At 31.2% G+C, this 26,795-nt stretch overlaps 1 protein-coding gene and 1 long non-coding RNA gene across 4 annotated transcripts; one reads left to right on the forward strand and one right to left on the reverse strand.

The window, feature by feature from the left end:
* Nucleotides 1-208: 208 nt before the first annotated feature.
* Nucleotides 209-1,946, reverse strand: LOC129304697 (uncharacterized). The gene is made up of 3 exons (XR_008591750.1): nt 1,678-1,946; nt 949-1,014; nt 209-399 (listed from the first exon to the last, which is right to left on the reverse strand). It is a non-coding gene; the product is annotated as an uncharacterized LOC129304697 (long non-coding RNA).
* A 20,824-nt stretch (nt 1,947-22,770) lies between these two features.
* Nucleotides 22,771-26,417, forward strand: LOC129304572 (glycerol-3-phosphate dehydrogenase [NAD(+)] GPDHC1, cytosolic). 3 transcript variants are annotated; one of them, XM_054944280.1, is made up of 5 exons: nt 22,779-24,000; nt 24,878-25,099; nt 25,211-25,458; nt 25,646-25,785; nt 25,893-26,417. In XM_054944280.1, the coding sequence occupies exons 1-5, from the start codon at nt 23,478-23,480 to the stop codon at nt 26,014-26,016; spliced, it is 1,257 nt and encodes a 418-aa protein (XP_054800255.1). In that variant the 5' UTR covers nt 22,779-23,477; the 3' UTR covers nt 26,017-26,417. The 3 variants fall into 3 exon arrangements, with proteins under 3 accessions (XP_054800253.1, XP_054800255.1, XP_054800254.1); XM_054944279.1 differs by having other exon boundaries at nt 22,783-24,120; XM_054944278.1 differs by having other exon boundaries at nt 22,771-24,120; nt 24,878-25,458.
* Nucleotides 26,418-26,795: the final 378 nt, after the last annotated feature.

The following is a 26,795-nucleotide window of genomic DNA, read 5'->3' on the forward strand; positions in this document are numbered from 1 at the left end:
ATCGATTTTTCGCAAATTATTAATTCAACAAATCATTTTTTTTTCATTGAACCCTTATCATACCCTTATCATGGTAGAAAAATTTCTACCATGATACATCCAAGACAATATACCACAGGTCTTAAAATATCTCAAAAAGCAATTAGAACTATGAGGGACAGACATGATCCTCATAGCATGTTATTTAAATTAGGTCATGAATCAAAAGGGACAGACATAATCCTCTTGGACATATAAATGCATTTAATAAAAAGGATTAGAGTTTACATGCTCCATAGACAAGATATGTCCTAAGTTGGCACAAGATACATTGTATAATTCAAAATAAGAGGCAACGTAAAAGATGGTGTCTCATACACCATAATTACACCTCTGGTGCTTTCTCGGCCGGATTCGCTCCTGTAAAAATATTAACCACGGGGAATGAGACTTAAAAGTCCCAGTAACCAAAAATTAATATGTAATGATGCATGCGGATGTAACTAATCATGCGATTGCTAAGTGGGCACACAAAACATTTAACCAAACAATATTTTCAAACAAACCGAACAAGTATTTAATTGCATGACTGCACCTTATCTCCTCCTTTCACCATGCTCGGACGCCAAATCACCCGGCCAAAGGTGAGTTGGACCAAGCGACACGCCACTCATTGGGTCCAATGAGGGCTTACCACGTGGTAATAATTAACCGAACAGAAATTCCCATTAACACCATACATTAAAATACCCTGACAAGTCATGCATCATTCAAATATCCAAACAGGAATATATCCGAACAATAATATCTCATCATGATAAATAAAAAATAAATTTTTAACCCACTTGGCAATAATTTCAAACAAGTATATACAGTATTTATTTTCAATAATTCATAATTTTTCCAAACAACAAAACAACACATAACCATTCACAAACACACTCATCACAACACATTAATAATGGTTACCTTGTGTCTTGAATAACAAGTTCCCCTTCACAACTCCTTTTTCACCACTATCTTTGTCAATATAATCTACATAATTATTTCACAATACTATATATTAATTTTACATTAAAATAAATAACTCTAATTTAAAGAGTTAGAAAGTCTTAGATCTATAATCCATATTAATACTAATTTAAGATTTATGCCTCATTTAACTTTCTAAATTCTTTTCTAAAATTCTCGTACCCTAATAAACTATTTTTTTTATCCTCAAATCACTTCTAGTATCACAATTTCATCATTCTATATTCTAAAAATTCGTTCAAAAATAAATTAAAAATTTTAGAATTATCCTGAAACCTCAAATCACCTTTCTATAACCTCAAAAATACCTATTCATACTTAAATAAATATTTAATAATCAGAGATTTATCCCTACATCTCAGATTCCACATAAATTCAACCATATAGATCTAGATTTTAACTCAAAAATTCTTAAACATGAGTTTCAACCTCAAGAAAATATTCTATAATATTTATTATATCCCTAAGAGTTTTAACCTATATTTTAATCTATCATATCATCAGATTAACTATCCTATAAAAAAATCCTAATCAAAATATTTACTCTATCCTACAAAATAATCATATCACTAGAAAGCTAATATTATTTAGAAAATAACTATAAAATTAATTTTGTAATTAAATAAATTTTTAAATGCTAATCTAAACAGGAAAGTTAGAACATACCTGAAGAAAAAGAAAATAATCCTCCCTTGCGAGAAAACGCCGAGCAACGTGAGAGGAAGAGAGAAAAATAATATAAAAATGGGATTGTGAGTCCCAAAATTATATTAAAAAAAAACTATAGGTTTGAATTTAATTATTCAAACCTTTGGGCCAAAAGTTGCAATTTTCTCTAAATTGCATCTTAGCCTCTCATGCTTCCTAATGCACACACCCCCTCCTTTTTATACATGAAGGCACCTCTTCTCTTCCCTCATCTAACCAATGTGGGACTTAGAAACAACAACCTTCTACCCCCTTTTTTTGTTCCTTCTACCTTCTCTTTTTTTTTAAACACACACATAAAAAAAATTATTTATATATTATATCTTATCTAAATATTGCTTATGTGGTTTTAAATTTAAATTTTTAAATTCATAATTAAATACCTAACCATAATATTATTTCTAAATAACCTCAAATAATATAAATTCCTATTATTATCATTTTTTTTTCTCAAAACCTAAATTCCACAATTTCTTTATTATATAAAAAATCAGGATGTTACAGGTTTAACTCAAAATTTTCAAGTTCAAAGCTCAACCTCAAAGAAATGTTCTATAATATTTATTACACTCTTAACAAACATAATAAATTATCATAACTTTAGATTATCTATTCCATAAAAAAAACCTAATATGAAAATCATTCTCAAACTTAGAAAAATGGGTAAAATGGTAGTAGGGATGGCAAGAAACTTGCCCTAACGGGTTGTAAAGCTCAAATCCAACTTCAAGGCTTTGAAAAATCAAACCCTAGCATAGCAAAATCACCCATGTGTGTTTTCCTATTCCTCGCTTGTGTTTTAATTTAATTTTTAAAATAGGGACTTTTATCTGGGTTTTCAACCATCACTAGTTGTAACCAATGTATTTCACAACCATGGACAATTGAAACCACTCAAATTAGTTCACCTTCTCTATTTAAAATCGCGAATAGTTGAAGCCATATACTATGTTCAACCACAAACAGTTGTAATCAAAATTGCCACGTACCCCTTAATTCATCTCCAAACTTCAAGTTAACCACTCTAAATCCCAACAAACTCATTTAGATTCTTATTTATTTGTTGACCTCAATAAATCTAAAATAACTTGATATACAAATTCATCTCTTAACCACAACCCAAAATTATTTCAAATCCTAAATTAGAATTATTTCAAAATTATTTCATAGATTCTCACAATCAATTTCTTAAATAATAACTAAGGTATTACAGGATACGCATTAATTTTATAAAATAGGCTAACTTTCCTGGTCCATTGGGTTCTATTTTTAGAACATCATAGTCAATGTCAAATTATTTTAACGAATTGGGAAAATTTAGAGCTAATAATTCGAATCAAGCCTAAATAAGCCTAAAAAATCTTAGAATTGGACTTGGGAATTTAGACAAATTTTTTTACTCTAGGCTTATCTGAGCTACCTAAATAAGTTCTAAGAAACATGAGCCAAGTCAAACCAAAATGGATTTAGCTTGAATATTTGAATTCTTTTTTTATTATTGATAAAATAAAATTAAAATTAGTTAGAAATTGAAAATCTTAATTCTTTAAGATAAAAATTGAAATTGACTGAAAAAATAAAACAAAATAATATTAGTGAGCTAACACGATGTTTTCTAAAGCAAAATTCTTCCACTCAATCCTAATCATATAATTGGTCATCAATTAAAAATATTAATCTACCATCTAAAATCATAATTACCATAATTAATCTACTAATTACCCTTAATTAATTATTAGTTTCTGAATTAAAGACTTAAGATGTTACAAAGATCATTATTGGCCAAGCGTATTCTAATCTCATCTTGTTTCATTTCAAGTTGTGTATTATGATTCTGGTTGAATTGTTGTTCATTTTGACTTTAGAATTATAATTGGATGATAATAGTTCTAATGAGATAAGATTTTTCACTTGTTTCTTCCTCTTTAGTTCTTGGTGAATACGGCCATCATGTGAATTTTGCATATTAATGTGATTTTCAATTGATGATGATCTTGCATTGACTCTGCATAGTCATGTTTAGTTAGTATTTGATCAAATGCTTTAGTTACATTGTTGTGTGCTTTAGCAAGTTAGAAATCATGACTAAATGATGGAGGATTCAACTAAACAATTGGTCAATTTTTAAACTAGGCTGATAAGATGACCTAAGAGCTTGAATTAAGGTCTTAGGCAATTGAATTAATTAACTTAGATTGTGTAAGGATGCCCTAAATTAGGACTCAAATCATCACACTAATCATGGATAATTAAAAACTAACCTAAAAGGATTATTTTATAAGAGATTAACCTAAACAAGTCATTAACATGTATTTTTACAAATTATTTAAAATAAAAGGATCTCAAGTCTTTAACATATTTCAAAAACTCATATCATTCAACTAAACCTATATAAAATCATAATATTGATTAAGTACTAAGAAACATATTTCAAGATGGGAGAAAAACTTCCCACTATTTCTTCTATGTGCCTTGCTCTACATAATATATATACATATATATATATATATATATATATTCACTAACATAACACCTAGCTATTCAAACCCATCCATAACTGGCAACGGGGGCCAAGGTCTCAATCACATTTAACATAATGATTATCACTTAGTCATCATACTTTATATATCATCTATTCACCAATAACTCGTCATGTGTATGAATTTTTCTTTTCATTCATATATAGTTAATATTAATTACTCATCATTGGACATAAAAAATACAAGGAGAGACTATAACAATATTCAAGTTCTCAAATCATGTATGTAATAACTACTTCCACTTACATAAGTATTTTGACCTACTAATATAAACATAAGTGCCAAATCACATTCCTAAAGGTTTAAAAGACACTTCCGCTCAACACAAAACTCATAATGCAAGTGGATTAAGAATATATTATTCTAGTTGAAAATAATATAAGTTGAATACACATATCAAATTAAAAAAAAGGCCTACAAAAGTGATTATTATCACTTAGACTAATGCCCCTTTCCTCTGTTCTTTCCAAATGAACTAACTCCTGTAATATGTTAAAAGATAGTGGTAAGTATAATCACTCAATAATCAAAGTACATCTAAGTTATATAATAATCATAAATGCAAATGGGTAATAAATTCATCATAATAACCATGTAAACACTCATATCAAGATTGTGTTAATCACATTAACATGTAACTTATGTGAATAATCTTAAAAATAAAGTCAAGTATAAAATTAGCAGGATTGTCCATAAGTACTAAATATTCGTACAAAATTAGCATAAGTGCCCGTATGTACATTTTTCACATATTTATCATATGTTCTCATTTCTATTATTACAATCATAGTCTCAAATATAACCATTAATCAACTCAAATGGCATAACAATAATAAAATACATGATTAATCTCTTCCTTATATTCCCATTATTTTCTCTAACATGAAATCTATGGGCCAACAATTGAAATGGATCATTTATATGGTGAGAATACCTAAGGTCTTAATCATATCATGAGAGGCTACTAAGTCAGAGTTACTTCACTTACTTATAAACACGGTTTTTCCTAACTCACACATTATAGGTGATAAATGATAATTTTATATATTTTTATCCTTTTAATTTAGACTTTTAAATATTTATTTGAGGCTAATTGAGTTTAATTAGATATTATTTGATTTTATTAGCCAATATTTAGTTTTGAGATTTTAAATAACTAAATCTTTGATTTTAAAATATAAATAATATTTTTAATATTTTTGCATAGGTGCTATTTAATTTAATTTTATTTGTGCAGATTTTCTAGATTCAATTTGGAAGATATTGATAGAAAATATTTTGGATAAGAAGAAAATGGACATGCTTGGAGATCAAATCAAGAATTAAATATTTAAAACTTTGTTTATATTTATTTTGAGTTTTTTTAGTGTAGTTTTCAATTAGGGTTCTTTAGAGTAATTTTATTATTTTATTAAATTATTAGTAATTTTGCATTAGCCGCCGCACAAGAGACGCGAATGGAGATATATATAAATCATGACTTTTATGAGAAGGAAAAAAGCCGTGTAGCACTATGAATTAAGAGAAGGGAAAAATAGCGTAGCGACCGCGGTTCTCTTTTTTTTCAATTTTTCAGTAGCTTTACTGCATAATTTTTGGGTTATAGATTTTATCTGAGGTTTTACTTACTATAATCAATTGATATAGTAACTTAAGAGAAATTTGGCCTAGCTTGGGTGATTATCCATACTTTGTTTCTGGTATGGCTAACATAGAACAGTTGTTAGGTTGTGGGTTAAGGGAGATTTCAATTAATCTATAACTTAACTTCTTGTTTAATTCTTAAATGATAATTTGAGAAATATATAATAAAATCAAAATAATAAATTTGACTAAAATTAATTTATTTTGTGGACGAGAAAGATTAAATTTAGGTGATTGGGTTGTGATTGATTGCGCTTCTTATTCTTGGTAATTTTCTTAGTTTAATTTTCTCTATTTATTTAATTCTAATTGAGTTTTAATTTCATCATAAAAAAACCCCCCATTATTTACCTTTTCATAATCATAATTCAAATAATTACTTTATTGACTCTTAGGGAGACGACCTAGGTTGCGCTTTACTGTAAAATTTAGTTGTTATTAATTTTGGTGCTATTCAACAATAGTGTCAATAGGATGTCATACCCAAGACTATCTCTATTTAAAACTTCAAGTAGGCTAATACGATTAAGTCCCTTGATATGAATAATGCATAGTGTCCTCCAATGTAAGTACCATATGAATTTTGCACAACTGCTAACTCCTTTACTAAGACAAACTCTCACCATATGATTATACTCATAAGAAAATGTGTTTCAATAACTTTCAAATATATAATTCACAAGCATCTCACATCTTTATCAATTTTCATGCTCAAAAAGCATAAAAAATTATCATATCTCAATTACGCGTTGTGTATCAATTTTCATATTACCACATAAATTACAATAGCATCATGAAAAATCAACGTGCTCTTATATAATTTATCATCAACTCTCAATGTCATTACTCAAATCATGTCACATTATTCCTTGAAAGCATAATTAATATTAATATTCCACATTACAAAGCAAGCTTTCATATTTATTTATTTATTTATTCTCCATATACGGCCATCACATTCAATTTTTTTACATATGCCATAATTAACTTTGCCACAAATCATAGGATCTCAACAAGGCCACATATGTATTAAAAATAACAATTTCAAGGTTTGGGGATACACACACACACATTTGTTTCACAAACATAAGCAATTAATTAACACACAAATGTATAAAATAGATTTTTTTCGATTACCTCAATATGTGAGAGGTTAATGGTTACCCTTCAAATCAATACTTTTAAAACTTTTCAAAGCTTAAATAGTGTTAAATGGTAATTAATTTACAATTAATCATATCATAATGTGTCACTAATATTATTAACACAATTTTTACTCATATTTAACATTTAAATATATTTTTTTAAGACCTTAGTCTTAACTTTTTGAATTCTAAAATTTAAATTTATATATTTGAACCTATCCACTTAGTTCAATAGTTTCCTTCACAATAGTTTCAATGAAGTTTTGGTTAAAATCATCCTTTAAATAATTTTTTAAATTCAAAATTCCCTTTTTTATTTCATAAATTTGTACATAAAAATACTCAAAAATTACAAAATTTGTTTTATAGGCTCGGATCATCATTTTATAACCTTAATAACATGTTTCTACTTCCAAGTAACCCCCTAGTCATTAATAAATTAACATATAATTTCATATTTACCAAAAATCTAACCATAGGAGTTTAAGGTTTAACTCAAAAGCCTTAAATTCAAACTCCATAAAAAAATAATGTTCTAAAATATTCATTATACTATCAACAGCCACAATAATCATATTTGTTTATTAAAAATTCATCCCTCTTTTAAATTTTATATTTTTCATAATCTCAAAATCAGAAACTAAATAGAATAGATGGCTAAGAAAAATATTTAGAGCACTTACATAATCTTAAATTAGGGCTGTTTAGCTCATACCTATCCTGATTGGCTCGGTATTGTTCCAATTATATCAGGACAAGACTTTGTGGGATAGAATAGGAAAGGAGTTTGGGACCAGACGGGGCACAAGATTACTATCGGGATATCTCATCCTGTCCTGAATATTATATATATAAATTATTTATATTTTAAAAATCTACATTAAATATATTAATTATATTAATAAAATTTATACTTATATTAATTATAATTTCAATATGTGCAATTCTTATTTAAAACTAAATTTTTTTATATTGATAATTTTAATGACATAGAGTAAACATGACAATATATTTCTTTATAATATATTAATTATATTAATATAATTTATTCTTATATCTATCTATTTAATAGAAGAACAATAATTTAATGTTGTGCTTTGCTTACCTGTTCTTATCGCTCTTGTAACTTAAAGATCACTTGTAATTGTTATCATAATGTATAGTTGTGATTAATGTAGTTCAATAATTGGCTTTAAATTGTTGTGATTTATGTACTTGTATTGTTTTGATTTTAAACTTAATAAATTATATGATTTAAAATTTTAATAAAGGCTATTATTTAGATTTTTCTCCAACATTATCTAATTTATCAGGATGGCAAGATGTCCCAATCTCATCCATGTCCTGTCCTAATTCCTAATGGGACGAGATGACTTTCAGGATAAGATAGAATATGAGATAAAAATTTAGTCTTGACTTTTTTTTAAGACGAGGCATAGGACAAGGATGTTTTGTAACATCATAAGTTTTTTCATTAGTAATTATTAGTATTTTCAAGGGTAATTTGATCAATTTAGATAAATTATTCTTTACCAAGGTTTATTGAGACTAATATATTTTTTTGGATCCTTGGACAGTCTTAAAAGAGGGCTAGGTCAAGGTTCAATTAGGCCATGGCGGCTAGGTCAAGGTTCAAATAGGCCATGGCATGAAAGAGAGTTTAAAATTGTATGGAGTTTTCTGTGCCTTGTGCTGTGGTGGGCGTGTCAATGCGCCATGACATGCATGCAAAATCTGCACTTATCAGACGTGAAAAATAGATTGAAAATAGAAGAGAAAAAGAGAGATAATGAGAGAGCAGCAGAAAAGAGCTTATAGTTTGCTAGGGCATGATCTTTAGGCTACTTTAAAGGCATTTAGAGCTTGAATCACTATTGGATAAGTTGTAAATTCCCTCTTCTCCCTCTTTTATGCGAAAATCTAAACATTTAGGGTAATAGGGGCTTTGATTTCAGTTCCTTAGGTTTAGACCAAATTTATTAGTTTATTTAAGATCTTGGGGAGTTAAATCAAACTTCTAACCTTAAGTTTATGAGTTTTATAGTGATTGAAAATTTTTGATAAAGGTTTGGATGAACCTTAAGTATGATTTGAGGATTTTAAGATAATGTGGAACATTGATTAGTAAAGTTGGTATGTTGAGATATTTAATAGGATGGTTAGAGTGTGTGGGAATGGTTTGTATTGTTAGAAAATGAATTTGAATATTTTAAGTACTTAAGACCTAATGAATTTGGAGTTGTCCAGAGTGATAATTGACGATTGTCACTTATTATATAGATTGAGTGTTACTCGCATCATATCGTGCATATAGAACGTGTGGAGCTAACGTTGAGCCATGGTAACCCTTTTTGTGTGACAAAGGAGTTGAGATAACCATATAGTTTATTGTGTTTATTAACTATTATAACTATATAGAAGTAATTACTAATGATAAGGTTGTGGTTTTGGAGAATTTTGTGCATAGTTTGACATTGTAAATAATTTTAGTATGAAAAATTGATTTGTCAATGGTTATTGATTTTAATTGAAATGTATATACTATATATATAAGTTTACGATGTGGAAATGTGATGAAAAGTAGTGAAAATTATGAAAGAGCATGATTATAGGGGGTGGGAGTTCACCCAAGATATGTGGGGACATGTGTGTATAAAGATAAGTGAGTGAAAAATTCATATGGTTGGGTTAACACCATGGGACATCCGATGCAGCATTATATGAGACTGTTACCATGGGACATTCGGGAAGTCTGACAACTCCCTAGTACTCGTTAAGGTGCGGTTAGGAGTTAACGACGCCTCTATCACAAGTGTATGAAGAGGGAAAAACCATAGTCCGTAGGCGAGTTAGATTACCTTTGGCCAGGTATTTTTACCACTGAAAGTGTGTTTAAGTCAATAAGTGGTTGATCTAGGAGAGCCTATAGTTTCATGTCAGGAAGTATTAGAGGTTCAATGGTTAAACGATCATGCTAGTGTGAAACTATATGTTTTGTTGAGAAAAGATACACTTATCTCATAATTATGGTATACTTCTTATTTCTATAGTTTTGATACTTTTTCATGGTTATTTGTGGTAATAAACATTTGATGAACTATAGTAGTTACTGAGATGTTTATCTCACCTCGTGATTATATTTTACAGATGAGGGTTCCAGTAGGGCCAAGGGGAAGGAAGGGGCATCTGAAGAGTGAAGAGCATCATTGTATAGCTCTTCCCTTTCTCCTTTTTAATTTTGTAACGAATATTGTCATTAAATATTGCCAACTTAGGAACATGATATTATTTGGATATTACTTGTGTGAATCTTGTGATAAATGTGTATATCTTAGTCTAAGATTGATGTTATAGACTAAGCATGTGCTTGGCCAAGTTATATTTACAAATGATATCTATATTTCAAATGTTTTGATTGTCAAAAGGATCAATTGATTGATATGTTGAATTTTATCCGCCCTATTGTGTTATTGTCAATTGGGGATTTGGTGATCATTTTTAATGTGATTACTCAATTAGATGTTATGATTGAATTGTTATATGGAGTGTGGTCTATTTAAGGTGGTTAAAGTGTCTCTGTGGCTAATGGCATTTGGTATTGTGAGTTGGATACCATAAAGTGTGTTTGGTTGTGAAAACAAACCACTTTAGGTTCGAGTGTCTATCTTTTAAACAGATAGTTGTTTAAGTACAAAACTGGTGCCATTAGCTAGAGAGCTTAAAGAGCTAAGTGTGGACACTTCAAACACTCAAATTAGATGTCGGATGGCAAAACGGAGCACTCCGGAAGTTCAAAAAAAAGCCATGACAGCATGACAGCAGGTGTGCACCGCGACGCAAGAGGCCTTCGAGGGATTCATCCCTTTATGCCATCCGCCACAGCGGGCGTGGCTTGCATTGTGGCGAATGGACTAGATAAAGGCAAAATGACTTGTTTTAGTTTGTTTTGAAGAAAATTGATTTTCATGCTTCTGTGTTTGCTCTTAACTAATTTTTAACCATGGTTTGAGCTTAAACAATATTTTAGACAATGATTTTTTTGGGATCCCAATGTTTTTAAACTAATTATTTTCAAAACCTTGAGTTGTGGTAGGCTGGTAGCTTTGGTAGGGTTTTATTAAATTTTAGTTATCACAACGATATGTGAGTGGTGTCCTGGTAATATCAAGGCAAACATTACATATTTCAGTCTCGTTCCATTCCCATTTCATGAGCACTCCTACTTAAAATGCTTAAAATCCTATCCAAAATATTTTAATATAAAACTCTATCTTCCACCCAGCTCCTTTCTTGCCAATGAACCCTCCCTCTTGCGGACTTGGAAGAGAGGAGAGAAGCCTCCTTTGCCTCTCCTTTGAAGTAGAGACTTAATCTGAACCGTCTAAATTTAATCTAGATGGTTCAAATTTAATTTTTTTTATTTATATTTTTAAAATAAAAAATATATAAAATTTTAAATTTTTTAATAAATATATTTATTAATTTGACAATCCAGATTTAATACAAATGGTCTAAAATTAATATTAAATTTTTTAATAAATTTATCGTTCTGTTTAGAATATATTTATACTGTCCAGAATATATCTAAAAAGTTAATTTAAATTTTTTATATTAAATTTAAAACATTTATTAAATTTGGACTGCTTAGATTAAATTTAGATGTTTTAAATTTTTCTCTGCCTTAAAAGAAAGGCAGAGAAAGCTTTTCTTAAAGGAAAGAAGCCAACTCCTCCTCTTGCCACAGGAAAGTAAAAAGAAAAAAGAAAACAGAGCCTCAGATGTTGAAATTGGCAATTACATTGCCAAATTGTTAGGCCCCACGTTCTCTTCCTCAAAACCCCCACCCAATTACACATCACACACACGGATCTCCAATCCATTTACCCCCATTTTATTTTTTTAATAATAATAATTATAATAATATTTTTACTTTTTAAAAAATCATAAATTAGAATTTTATCTAAATTAGATGCTCCTAACTAATTTACTTTCTTCTAAATATTCTTCAAAATATTTTTGAGCTATTTATTAGCTCAAAAAGACTATTAAAATTAAATTGGGATGTTACAAATTGCCTAAGATAACTATCTAGGTTAATCACTTTTAGGCCAAGGATATAAAGGATGAGTGAATTGTCATAATTAATTTAGAAGCAAGTATTCTTTCATTAGCAATTTTCTACGGTTCCTACTTAATAAAAGAATTTCTACTTCATACACTTTAGTTTAGGTTTGCAAGTTTAACTCATTAGATCATTAGATGTTAATTTCAATCAATTTGGATTAGACTATATACTTGAATTTCTTGGCTAAGAAGCTTGGCCACCTTCTTGAGAAAAAAAACTAGGGTTGAGTTATTAAAACTAGTTATTTTGTTAGGGTGTGTGATAGTCTCATCACATGGGAGCCAAGTGTTAGAGGTAGGAGGAATTAGAAATTAAACAATAAATTTTTTTTGGGGGGGGGGGGAAGAATATTTCTCATGTTTTCATTGATAACTAAATGCGAGCAGCATCGATCTAGTTGGAAGAAGGCTTTCAATTTGCAAATGATGCTAAGAGGAAAAACAGACTCATTTTGAATTGAAAAAGTTTTGAATCAATCGAAACACAAATCAAAGGCGGTTATTTACAAATGAAGCTTTAGTTGTTAAATTTCATTGATGCCAAGTGATAGTTTGTGAAATTGCATTTGTCACGACAGAAGAGACGTGTAAATGAGTGATTGGAACATGCTTGGCATATCATAATTGCTAAGCCGCAACTTATTTGCCGTGCGCTGTCATTAACATGCTCTCATTTGAATTCAAAAGGGGCAAGTTTCACGAGTTCACATCGTAAGTGCGATAATTTGTGTGTTCAGAAGTTGGATTGTGATTTTCGATTGCACGTGAAGCACACAAGTTTTGATAGTGAAATATAACTGCCATGCCCGTCCCTTCTTAAAGTTTTTTTCTTTTCTTTCATTTTTTTATGAAGAAAACAACAAATTTTAACATTAGAAAATAAAATAGTATTTATTAAAACAACTTGAAATTTTTAAAAAACTAAAACATTCACATATAAATTTGTTAAAAAGTTAATAATCATCTAGAAGCTGTTTAATAAAAAAATAAAGACTTGAGCAACTATATAAAAAAGCATGTATGAAAAAAATGAGACGTGATTTCTTAAAATATGTTTTGTTTTAACGGTGATATCCTCAAAAATTGGAGATCGTGGCTCCTACTGCGAAGCATACCTTTTATGTCATTTGTTCCTTCGATCAATTGTGCATTTTTAGGTTTACATTTATTTATGATTGAGACCTTGAGATTTGGATATATATATATATATATATATATAAAAGGTTAAGGATTATCTTTTTTTTTTAAAATTGTATATGAAAGTTTACAAATGATTTACCCTCAACTTTAAAGATTTTTTTATCACCTTATCATTTTGTCGCTGTTAATTAATTGTTAGTGAACCTTACATTATATTTTTTTATTATAAAATATTTTTGTTAAGGGATAAAAATGATCATTAACCTATTAAAAAATATTTTAAAAAATAGTGAGATCTATTGATGACTAATAAACTTTAAGTATTTTTAATGTTAGAGTAATGGTTGAGAAAGTCTTTAAAGTTGAAAGATAAAATTATTCTATAGTTAAATTTAGAGATATTTGTGACCTTTTATCTATAATTTAAAGGAAAAAATGACCCTTAATTCTATAAAAAAATGTGAAAGATAATTTTGCAAATGTGATGAAATTGGATAACGGACATTTTTTTTGTGCTAGAGGAGTTACGGACAATTGTACCCAAAAAATAATAACAATAAGAGCAACGGATAGTTGTAATGTGAGGAGGCTAGTTTAATCAGGAAGATAAACTTGACACAATACCAAGCGAAGAAAAATCAGAGACATTAAATGCTAATCATTTACTAGTAAGTGCTTTCATAATGGTTTAAGAGACGAGAAGATTCAAGTCTAGCTTATTTGATGGAAACAAAACACTAGCATGGCTTCTAAATTACCATTCCATGAGTTACCACAATCAGCCGTAGAGTTTCAACTTGGTCCTAAAACGAGTCAAGTAGCGCAGGGAGACTCAACAATAAAAGCGAGCTTTGATATTAAATTAATTAATTACAAATACTGACATTCTAATGTAATTTTAAGCTTAATAATGAAGGTGGTTTTTGGTTTTTTGCCATGTATCAAATTAACATTCTTACACTTATACTAGTATTTTTTTCCTATTAATCACTAAATTAAATTTACATACACACTCCAGGGCCCTAAATACATTCCAAACTCATAAACAATTATAAAGTGCAAGTATATACAAAATGCATCTTAATAAGGAATATTTTAACTTTTTTACAAAATAAATAAAGATAAGAAGCTTTGCAGTAAGAATTCTAGATTCTTAAGCCTTTAAATCCTTCTCCCTTTTCGCGCCGAAACTAAAGGCTATAAAATATTGAAAGAAAGGGGTGAATACAACCACTCAGTAACTGTAACTATTTTATGCAGTTGCATATCAATTGATTTAAAACACATAAATAGAAGTTGAACACTTGTTTCATCAAATCATACATAACACATATTATAATTATACCCTTTAACTTATACTCAAATTTTCCACATGTTCACACCACAAGACATGTTGCCCCAGTACAAACAAACATGTGACAACAATTTGATCAACAATTATAATACATATTGTCACAATACAAACAACCATGTGATAATGGCACATTTTACTATCACGACTTGTCATAAACTTTTAAACTATGCAACACGTTGTATAAACATGTGCATGATCAATTCTTCCTTATATCCTCTTTAAACCATGGGCTATAATACAAATTAGGGTTTTGTCCGTATAATTGAACTATTCAAGCTCACCAATTATGAGATGTGACCTGGCCAAAGATCACAACGCTCACTCTCAAACCACAGCTTCTCCTAGTCTTAAATCTTTAGGGTGTCATATACTCTAAGCTAATCTCCTTAACAAACAAGTGGAGATAGTTAAGTTCTAGTTTCTTGAGAAACTATAGAATAATCCTTCAATAAATAGTAGGATAAGGCTAGTCTTTGGGTATCAAAAGGTGGCCATAAATACTATATGAATTTTATTTACTTCTCTCCCTAGGCGATCTCCTAACAAATGATCATGCAATGTAATATGCTTACTCATTTCACTATTTCATTTACTTAACATCAGCATATAGGGTTTACGCTATTACGCTATCTAAGTAAGCATTAATACTATTTTCACAAACATTCTCCACTTCAATTCTCAATTTCATAACACGTTTTAAATCCTTATTTAGCCACACATGTAATATTCAAATGCTAATACAATCGTACTATCTCATCAACTTGACAATTATCATGCTTCAACACACAATGATGAAATATGTACATTTTTGAATTCAAGTTCACATTTTAGGTCAAATTATGGTTAATACACTATCATATAGTTTATAAAATGCTTTCTTATTTCAAAAATTCAATTATACATGCGAATAAACCCATTTTCACATTATACTTTAATTAACAAATAACTACTCAAGATATGTTTTATCTAGTTACCTCACACACTTGAGAGGTCATAGATTTACCTCTCAATAACTTTTGCTTCTAAGCTTTCTCTTCAAGCCCAATATGATGCGTGGGGTAATTAATCTATAACTAAGAAAACCTACAAGTATTCACATTACTATATGTATAAGCTAACCCTTTTTACTCCTATCTCTAAAATGCTCAAAGCCTTTATTTCTTACACTTAGGCTTACCCATTGGATATTTTAACTCTTTTTAGCTCTTATTAGTTTTATTAAATGTTCCTTGGGTCATTAATGTCTCAACAATTGTAACATAAAAAATTTAACCCTAAATTAGCTTAGTAAATGAGGGTCATTAAGCAAATTTATGTGGTGTGTAATTACAAAGAGTTAGTAGGTGTTTTGGGTTGTAATTTCTACATTGGGATTGAGTTTGAAGCAAGGTCGGATCACCCGAACATCAAAAAGTAAGAAAAGTAAAGAGAAATGGCTCTGTACTACCTGCTATGATGCATAAGCCACCAGTAGGTAAGAGTCCCCTCTCTGTACCACATGTTGTGGAGCATGTATGGCGCACGATTCATTTTTTATAGAAATAAGAATGTGAAATTAATGCATAACAGAAAAGAAACAAAAGAGGAAACGAAGGAATGCAAGGGAAGTATTTTGAAGCTATTAAACACTAGAGGTGAGTTTCCTAAGCTTAAGTCTCTCTTCCTCTTGCATTTTTTGATGATAGGAGTTAAGTTTGTTTGAGAGAGATGAATTTCAATTCATAGAGGCTATGGGTTTAAACTCATTGAATAAAATAGAGTTAATAGGAGTTTGTTAGATTATTTAAACCTAACATTTATGGCTCTATGCATTTTTGGTTGTTAGGAGCCGTAAAAATACAAAATTCCACCATTGAGGTGGTTGGTGTAATATGAAGCCATTAATGGCTAGTTGAAAGTTAAATGAAGTTAATAGGAGCCAGAGAAAGTTAATAAACCCTATAGAAACCTTTATATATGGGGAAATTAAATTTTAAGAGTGTTGATATTGTGTTTTTATAGAGTTCTATGATGTGGTTCATGTTGAATTCAATGATTCAGTGTATGTAGAGTCCAATGACTATGTGTTTAGTGAAGTTCAATGATTATGAGTTAATGAAGTTTAATGATTATATATGATGCGGAGCTATATGATTAAGTGTGAAATGTGAAACTGTGGAGTACAATAAAGTTAATAGGCATGTTTAATGTATGAGACATATGTGTGCCATGAATGTTGATGTTTAGGCATTACATGAATATGTGAGGTAGGAGTTTGCTTAAGAAGAGAAGTAGTAAGTTTAAAATCCATGTGATAAAGCTTCTATCAGAGCTTAATGGTTTGCATGGATTTATTTATATTTATCATCCTACTTATTTGATAAGGAGTTGTCCCACTTATTTTACAAAGGACTAGAACCTGTATAGTTTTCTATTTGTTCGATAAGAAAGATAGTTTAGAGAGAATGACACCCCTACAATACGAGTTTTAGGAGAAAACATAACCCACAAATGAGTTAGGCAACCTTAGTTAGGTAGCCCTTTACTTATGAATGGCTAGGGTAGTCTTATTTTATAAATAGTCCCAATGTATTATAGCTCATGATTTCATGTCAAAGATATAAGGAGGATATAAGGAAAGTGTGATTATGCATTTGTGATAAAAAAAGAGCACATGATTGTTTGTGTTATTCCCTTGAGATGAAATCATGTGATTAACCTTGTATTATTATGAACATTGATTCTCATGATATGGTTTCATGAATTTACGCTATTGATAATGGAAAATGAAAATATGTGCTTGAATTTGTTAATTCGTCTTGAGTATGACAACATTTTGCCAGTTGCGTTTAAATTAATTGACATGTATTAGTATAAGTTAGATGAACCTTGGTTACTAAGTGGTTATACTCACCCTTTTCTTTTTAATATTACAAAAATTAGCTCATTAGGACAAGACCGAGGGAAATAATTTGAGACTTAGGATTCTGTCCTAAATTGTAGGCTTATTTAATTTGAATATTTATCTGTATAATTTGTTTTGATATTGTCAACTAGGATAATTCATGATTACTTGCTTGCACTATGTGAATATTAAGTTTAATTAAGTATTTTAGGCTCTAGATTATGTATTTGTTAATTGTGAAATCTAGAAAGTGTCAAAATACTAGTACAAGTGAAAGGTGGGCAAATATGAGGGTATGTTGATTGGGTATGATAATTTATGAATGCATTATGCTATTAGAGCTCCCTTTATGTTTTTATGATTAAGGAATTGAGTATTGAAAATGTGTTATATATGATGTTTGTAAGATGTGATGTATTGTATAAGTTTCTGATAGTCTGTTGTGCATGGTCTAAGGTGGATTTGAGGCTTTTAGAACTTGTTATGAAATTAGGACACCTAAGATGTGTTTGAATTGTGAAAAAGAGTGAATTTATGAAATGGGTATCCAATGCTTGCTGACAAATAATTTAATTGTGAAATTAGTGTCATTAGCTAAAGCTAGAAGGAAGCTCTCTGTAGACACTAAAATTGCCTCAATTGAATGTTGGATTTTAGAGATGTCTAAATCGACGTGAGACCTAAAAACCACAAAGCCAAGCTCTTATTTGATCACCCTCATGGCAACTGATTTTAGGTCCTTACGGGGTTAATCTTTTTTTACAAGGGTTGAGCCATTTTCTAATATTACTGTCCAATAACTCTTGGTGTGACTCAACTAAAATTTCCCCTCTTTGTCGAGGACTCAAGCCATGACAACTTGAACTATATGAACTAAAGGAAAGGAGTTAACTAGAGAGGTTTTGGCTTCTAAGAGTTCAAAACACCATGCCATGTGTAAGGTCACAGGAGATAGCGGAGGAAGAGGAGGAGCTATGTGAGGTCACAATCAACAATAGAGGAGGAGGAGCTATATGTGACATGTAATCTCCTTACTCAATATATATATATATATATATATATAACCCATATTCCCACTTGATTCAAGATTTACTTAAAGAAATCAATAAGTTTGTCAACTTTATAAATGAAATATAAAGATAAGATCCCAAAATTTTTAATGTTTTAAAATACCTCAAAAGTTATACAAATGAAAAATTAGAGTTTATTAATTATGCAGAAACATGGTATCATTAAAAGGATCAATGCATTTATTCAAAAATAATAAAATAATAAAATTCTACAAATTTAGATACATGTACTGCAGCTTATGGAACTCGCACCACGGCTTATGAGCCTCTGTGCCATGGGCTACTGCTTATGGCACAATGTGTCGCGGTGCATTTCATGTTCCATGAAAGGAAAATTTTGCTGTCAAATTGACAATATTTGGAGTAACTTTTGACACGCCTTAAATTTCCATTCGACGTCCAATTGATGAGAAATAGGTGTTTACAGAAATATTTTTCCAAGATTTAACTAATGACTTTTGGTTTCAAACTCAAATTATTACTCATTCAAAAATTAGACACTCATTTTAAATTTCTCACTTTTTCATTACTTTTCACAAAACTAAGTGTTCAAAACATAAGCTGAAAGTCATAAACACCACTATACCACATGCAATAGACTAAAACGAACTTAGGCAACGCACCTTAACATTTAAAATACTTATGAATGACAATTTCAATGCTCAACCCTTTAATCTCAAAAACAAAAAAAGGAGCTTAAATCTCACATTTCATTAAATAATCCACAAAAATCACATATTATACTCTATTCTTACTTGCACTGGTATTTTAGCCGTACTATAGATATCTAATTATCATACAAACACACTAGAGCTCAAAATACACTTTATAATTCATAAGACACGTAATATAAGTTCCAAATGGATTAGTCCTAGTTGGCAATATCAATCATCATATACACATATACAAACAAAAGATAAAGAGGCCTGCTATTAGGATGTTAATGCTATGCCCCTAGTTGTTTCCTCTGTCCGATCCTCTTAGGCTAGTAGTTGTTTCGTCTGTTCAATCCTCTTAAGCTATTTCCTGTGATACTGAAGATAGTGGGGTAAGTACAACCACTCACTAACTAAGGTCTAATTAATTCATGCTAATGCATGCCAATTAATTTAAATGCAAGTGACAAGTTATTAAGCAATTTTCAAATCATACAACATACTCAAGAGCATAAATCCACATTTTCACACTTCATAGCGCATACTCAAGAGAACATGATTAGTAAACAACTTCATAAAAGAAAGGAACTAATTACATGATCTATTATTATATCTTCACATGGAAAAAGGCTAAACTCACAATTTTCATCATTAGAGTCACAATACAAACAAACATAGACCTTTTTTCATTATATGCATGATCACACCTCCCTTATATCCTCTTGTTCCTCTGACACAAAACCACAAACTTTAACACATTAGGATCGTCTATAATCAAAGACTTCCATAGCCTAAACATGTGTGAAGGGTTATCTGCTAAGGTTTTCCTAACTCACTTGTGAGACACGATTTCCCCTATTTCTCACACTATGAGGTATCATTCTCCCTAGATTAGCTTTCTTGTTGAACAAGTGGATAGCTAGTTAGGTTTGAGTCCCTCATTAAATTAGTTAAACAATTCCTCGTTGAATAAATAGGATAATATATATATATATATAAACACTTCAGACAATGTGGATTTAATTCTTTACTCTCATTCCTAGATGAACTCTCACCTCTCAAGATTATGCGATGTATATTTATGCCATAATTCATAGCATGCAAGCATTCACTACACAAGCATGCACAACAACATGATTGTACCCATTTCACATATGAAAATCATATAATACAAACAATTAAATCATTGAACTCTACTTTATCAATCTCATTGGACTCCTCAATTATGAATTCATTGTAACTCCTTATTTACAAACTTATTTCATTGAACCCCACCTATATCTCATCATTGAACTTTATAAATTTGATTTCATTGAACCATTCACATACCAAGTCATTGACTTCATTTAACACACAATCATTGAACTCCAAGAAAATCATTTCACAATAATCCATTAATGGTTTTTTTAAAGAATTTTGCATATAATGTGTCACTAAACTTTGCAAAAATTATCATAGTTGATTTTCAAGTGATTTATGCCACACTTGCATTTCATTTAATTTCACACATTTCAATTATCAAGTATTAAAAAATAAACTAATTAACACACAAAACACAAGGTAGTATTCTCTCGATTACCTTAAACCTTTGAGAGGTCAAATGTTTTACCCCTTAAATACTCACTTCCAAAGCTTCCACAAAACTTGAATGGTGCAAAAATAGTCATTCTACAATTAATCACAATACAATTCATCAATATCCATCTTTGGATAATTTTTTAGTATTAACTCAAACACTTATTAACTCCTAAGATTCATACTCTACTCATATAAAAGTATCCATAGGATTTTTTTTTAGTTTCCCTTGACTCATATTAACTTTGTTGAACCCTTAAAATGTTATTAACGGTGCATGGATGGAACTTTGCCCTTCTATTTTTCTTCCTCTTTCATGTTTAAGTGACTCAACTTCACTTCGAACTCGCGTTTCAGGCTAAAATTACAACCAAATACACTTGTTAAACTTCTCTGGCCACACACCTCACTAATAAACTTAATTGATCTAATCAAACTTAAATAGCTAAATTAAAATTTGAGGAGGTTACATGACATTGAGGTTAAGAGAAGCTTGGGATTGTTGCAAGGGCATTTTGGCAATCTAAATACCAATCTTTTTTCTTCTAAAGGACCTCATTCCTTAAAAAAATTTCAATCTTTTAGCACAATAACTTTGTTAGTTGAGTCTCTTTAAACAACTTTCTTGAACATTTAATACATTCTAAAAATTTTAAAATGATACTTGTTATTTTTTCCATGTGGAATGACATTATTTTTAACCATGGAAAATATTTTTTTTAATCTTATTATGAAACAAAGGGAGGGAGTACTTATTATAATTATTTTATTGTCATTAGCATTTTTAACTTATTTTTAAATTTAAACTTCCTGTATTTTAATTTGATTGGAAAAAGTGCAATAAATTATAGATTTAAGCTTTCTTCTTTTTTATTTTTGTCATTTGTTATACAAACAAATATGATGACATTTACACGTAAACATTAATATGATTCAGTATAAATTTTACACCCCATCCAGTATCCAGTACTTCTTATGAAAAATAGAGAACCAATTTACGAGGATTAAGGAATGCAGTTAAAATTAGTTAAATCAATAAACATAATATAAATATAAGATCATTCAAAAATTACTCTCATTTAATAATTGATAGGTAGCTTTTAATTATTGATCTCATTAATTATTTTTAATAAAGATATAAAATTAATCAATATTTTAGATGAGAAATACTTCCTCGTCTCAATATATTAGATATAGTGGATAAAATTATATATATTAATAAAATTTATTAAATATATTTTACAATTTTATTTTTTTCAAAACAACAATATGAACTTCTAAAGATTATGAAAGAATATTAGATAGAGGGACTATAATGGGAAGGGTAACATTAAAAACATATCATCAATAAAACTTTATTTTTATATATTTTGAAATGATAAATTTCTTTTAAAAATATCTTATTGTTTGAAATAGAGTTAGTAGTTATTTTTTTTATAGATAAAATTATAATAACCTTCTCAAAATCTTCTAATAAAAGGAAATAGGATGGGATGTCAACGGTTAGTTATCCTCATAATAATGTCACCTCCCTCATCGAGAAGAGGTCCTGGGTTTCAGCTTAACAATAACACGCTTGTATGCATGCGTAGGTATATGTGTTTTCCTTTCTGATAGAAAAATATTAAGGGTTCATTTTTTTTCTTTTTTAAAAAAGGAGGGGATCCCAAATGAGGCATGTATTAAAGTGTAATAGATTTGAATAGATGGAGAACATGGGAGGCTAAAGGGGAAAAAGAACTGAATTGATGGAAAAGAAAGGAAGGTGGAGAATGGAAGTGATGGGCACTTCATAAAAGACACATGGAAGGCAGAAACAGAGTCATCCAATATTAATGACCGTTGGGGAGGTTGGCAACACCAGTTAACCTTTAATGCATCCACCCTCTGCCACCTCCCAACTCAACCACACCGCCTCTTCTCACTCTTCTTCTACACCTTTTTGCTTCCGCTTTCCCCCAATAAATGTCGCTTCTTCGATTTATCACCAGTACTCTCTACTAATTAACGAGCCTGGTCATTGTTTTGGCTTGCAACCCTTTTATTGTTTTCAAAACATCACTTGGTAATTTCCCACACGAAACCTCCTTTTTCTTATTGGTGGATTCCTACTTTTTTATTATTTCAATATTCTGCTGTCATTTATGGTTGGGTGGATGAACGACTCCGGGCGGAGAAAACGTAGCTGCGATTCAAGTTTTTTGTTTTTTACTCTGTTCTCCCTTGCGCTTTGACATGTGCTGCTTGGAAACTCAGAATATAAAATGGGTCTGCTTTAATTCCTTCCTTAACTCTGTTCATATTACTAAAATTTAGGGAGGTGGAAGTTTCGTTTCTTTGGTCGCAAATTCTGGAAAGGAAGACCAAATATTAGCTGAGTGTTGGTCAAGCAATATCTACCAATAAGATTTGATTGTCGCTGCGTCTTCTGATACAGAAACTTGTGGTCAAAAGAAAACAAAAGAATCAGTAGTTGGGCTCGCAGAAAGCGAAAGTTCTTACACCAGGCTATATAATCAGTAGGTAAATCATGGATTAGATGCCAAAAACAAAAAAAAGCACCGTCGAATTCAGTTCTTGCTTGTTATACTTAAATCCCTTGTGTTAGATCCTGGTGGGAAGCATAATGGGAGTGATCCGTCATGCATACTCTAATGGATCTGTCCAGAATTGTAATGGTTTGGAAGAGAAACTCGATGATCTTCGAGCGCTTCTTGGGAAAGCTAATGGCGATCCTTTGCGAATTGTGAGCGTTGGTGCCGGTGCTTGGGGAAGTGTTTTCGCTGCTCTGCTTCAGGATACGTACGGCCAATTCAGGGATAAGGTACAAATCAGGATATGGAGAAGAGCGGGAAGAGCAGTGGATAGAGCCACAGCAGAGCATCTGTTTGAGGTCATAAACTCGAGGGAAGATGTGCTGAGGAGGCTGATTCGACGATGTGCTTATCTGAAATATGTTGAGGCAAGACTTGGGGATAGGACTCTTCTTGCCGATGAGATTTTGAAGGATGGGTTTTGCTTGAACATGATCGATACGCCACTTTGTCCCTTGAAGGTGGTCACCAACTTGCAGGAAGCTGTTTGGGATGCTGATATAGTCGTCAATGGCTTGCCTTCCACTGAAACCAGGGAGATTTTTGAAGAGATTAGTAAGTACTGGAAGGAGAGAATCACAATGCCTATTATAATCTCTTTAGCTAAGGGCATAGAAGCAGCTTTGGAGCCTTTTCCCCATATTATAACTCCTACAAAAATGATTAATCAAGCAAGTAAGACTTTTCTTGTTTTATCTACTGGTTATCTTTTCTCCATAATCCCTTCCTTGCCTTTGCTAGGATAGAACCATCATACACCAAAGAAAGAAGACTGTAGAAGGAAGACTGTGAACACTATCTTCCTTCTTTTTCCTTTCAATGCATTATGGGAACAAATGATATCACGAGTCCTATGTATATCTTTTTGAGCTTACATCTGAAAGATGCTAAGAATCAATCCTCTTCTGATGAAAATATTGTATTTGAATAGCTACTCAGTACTCACATGATTTCTGGAAGTTCTATTAGATGAAACCTTCAATAACAAAAGGAAAATTATTAACAGCAATTCGGTAACTCTGGTCCCTAATTTTCACTGGGGTTTAGAATGAAACGTCCAACTGCTTTTCATCGTTGTCAATATGGTTCGTAGATGTACTGCATGCTTCATGAATTAATGTTCAACTAGTGGTGAATACAGTTGGAAATTCAACACAGCAAAGAAACTTAGCGCAGTACTATTGTCAATTTCACCCAGAGTGCTAATCTTTCTTGTTTATCTTCATTCTTGGGAAACTGATCGAACAAACTTTATCCAAATTTTAACATGGAAGCTAGTTTACTAGTGCTGATTATCCCAATTTTATTTGAAACCCAGAAAGCGAAATTAGCACATCGTTATCTTTTCCATCATATTTTCTATCGCCATATTTTCCTTTCCTAACACCCAATTGTTCTTCATTCTCGAGTGTTCACTGTGGATACTTGACAGCTGGAGTGCCTATGGAGAACATACTTTATCTTGGTGGTCCAAACATCGCCTCAGAAATCTATAACAAAGAGTATGCCAATGCTCGAATATGCGGAGCTGAGAAGTGGAGGAAACCTCTTGCAAAGTTCCTACGACAACCTCAATTCATTGTCTGGGACAACAGTGACCTCGTCACACATGAGGTCATGGGTGGCTTGAAAAATGTCTATGCAATCGGAGCTGGTAAATTAAGCATCAAACTAGTCTTTCTAGCTTTTCAACTGATGTCAAGCTTGCAGATCAGTGCTTACACTACCACCACTCGGTTTCTGATTGACCCTTTGATGTTGTCAGGAATGGTAGCAGCACTTACCAACGAGAGTGCCACCAGCAAATCTGTGTACTTCGCACATTGCACGTCAGAGATGATATTCATCACTCACTTGTTGGCTGAAGAACCGGAGAAACTAGCAGGGCCATTGTTGGCCGACACATATGTAACCTTGTTAAAGGGTCGCAATGCCTGGTACGGTCAAATGTTGGCCAAGGGTGAACTCCGACCTGACATGGGAGACAGCATTACTGGCAAAGGAATGATTCAGGTATGTTTCGTGATTTCACTGAAATGGTCTTTGGCATTCTCTACATGCTTCCTCTATATGAAGCATCTTATGCTCGAGAACTTGAAATGGTCTTTGGCATTCTCAACACCGTTCATTCAACTTTTGCCGAGTGAGAAAGAATTGTTGACCCTGCAATATATATATATATATATATATATTTGAACAGGGTGTATCAGCAGTAGAAGCATTCTTTCAACTTTTGAGTCAGTCAAGCCTGAACGTGTTGCATCCTGAAGAAAACAAGCCCGTTGCTCCGGTGGAGCTCTGCCCTATCTTAAAAACACTGCATAAAATACTGATATTGAGGTAATTTTCTGCAATCGGCAATTGTAGTCTTGGTTTTGTGCTGAATGTTAAGCTTATTATTTCGGCACACTTGGCGGGGTTTAAATGCTGAATGTTGGAATTGTCAGGGAAGAGTCATCACAAGCAATTCTGGAAGCTCTGAGGGATGAGAATCTAAATGATCCCCGTGAACGGATTGAGATTGCACAGAGCCATGATTTCTACAGGCCTTCTCTGCTAGGGCAACCTTGACTATCATACAGCAACTTCATGATGATTTTGCATCGCAATATTGTTATTGCCCTACATGTTGTCAGAGTATATTCCACTCGGAAATTGTACTGATCATAGCTTCAAAAAACGCTGCTTGTTTGGCATGATATATTAGGCAGGATATGATCTCGTCAAAACTTACCTCCAGGCTCTAGGACGGTGTATCGTTACGCCGAAACGGATTTTTTTAACATTGTTAAAAATGAATAATAACGTTGTTAAAAATAAGAGCAGTGGTGGAGACTCTGTCAGAAGATGAATTGGTGTTCAATATCTTTTCTCAACGCGATTAAGATGAATTGGTTTGGATTCATTTGTACTTTTTAGTTATCCTACTGGACCACCCAAATTTATCAATTATGATATATAATTCAATCAAAGATTACATGATTCATTTTCAGACCACAGTTTCCCCCACTTTCAAATCTCTGGGGTGTCATATATTTTAAGTTATTTTTCTCGATAAATTGGTGGAGAAAATTTGGTTTTGATCCCTTGATAAATTGTGGGACAGTCCTTCAACAAACTGTGGGACAAGACTATACCCCCGTGCATCGAAGAGTAGCCTAAACATTATATGAATTTTTCTCTTTCCCTAATCCCTAGGTGAACTCTCATTACTGATCATGTCATGTACGATACTCATTCATCTTCCACAATCTCATTTGTTCATCATCAAAATTAACATGTTGGGCTCATAATCGTGTACTACCCAAGTGAATATTAAGTCTCATTTTGGCTTATATTACATAAAACCC

This window comes from Prosopis cineraria, unplaced genomic scaffold (genome assembly GCF_029017545.1).
Source record: "Prosopis cineraria cultivar Desert tree isolate PC_DT_omini unplaced genomic scaffold, ASM2901754v1 PC3, whole genome shotgun sequence".
Lineage (NCBI taxonomy): Eukaryota > Viridiplantae > Streptophyta > Magnoliopsida > Fabales > Fabaceae > Prosopis > Prosopis cineraria.

Bases quoted from the DNA above. Each gene is read 5' to 3' on its own strand.
- LOC129304572 (XM_054944278.1), top strand. From the start codon at position 23,478: ATGGGAGTGATCCGTCATGCATACTCTAATGGATCTGTCCAGAATTGT. The intron at 25,459-25,645 runs GTATGTTTCGTG...ATATTTGAACAG, and splicing joins CTGGCAAAGGAATGATTCAG to GGTGTATCAGCAGTAGAAGC. The intron at 25,786-25,892 runs GTAATTTTCTGC...TGGAATTGTCAG, and splicing joins CATAAAATACTGATATTGAG to GGAAGAGTCATCACAAGCAA.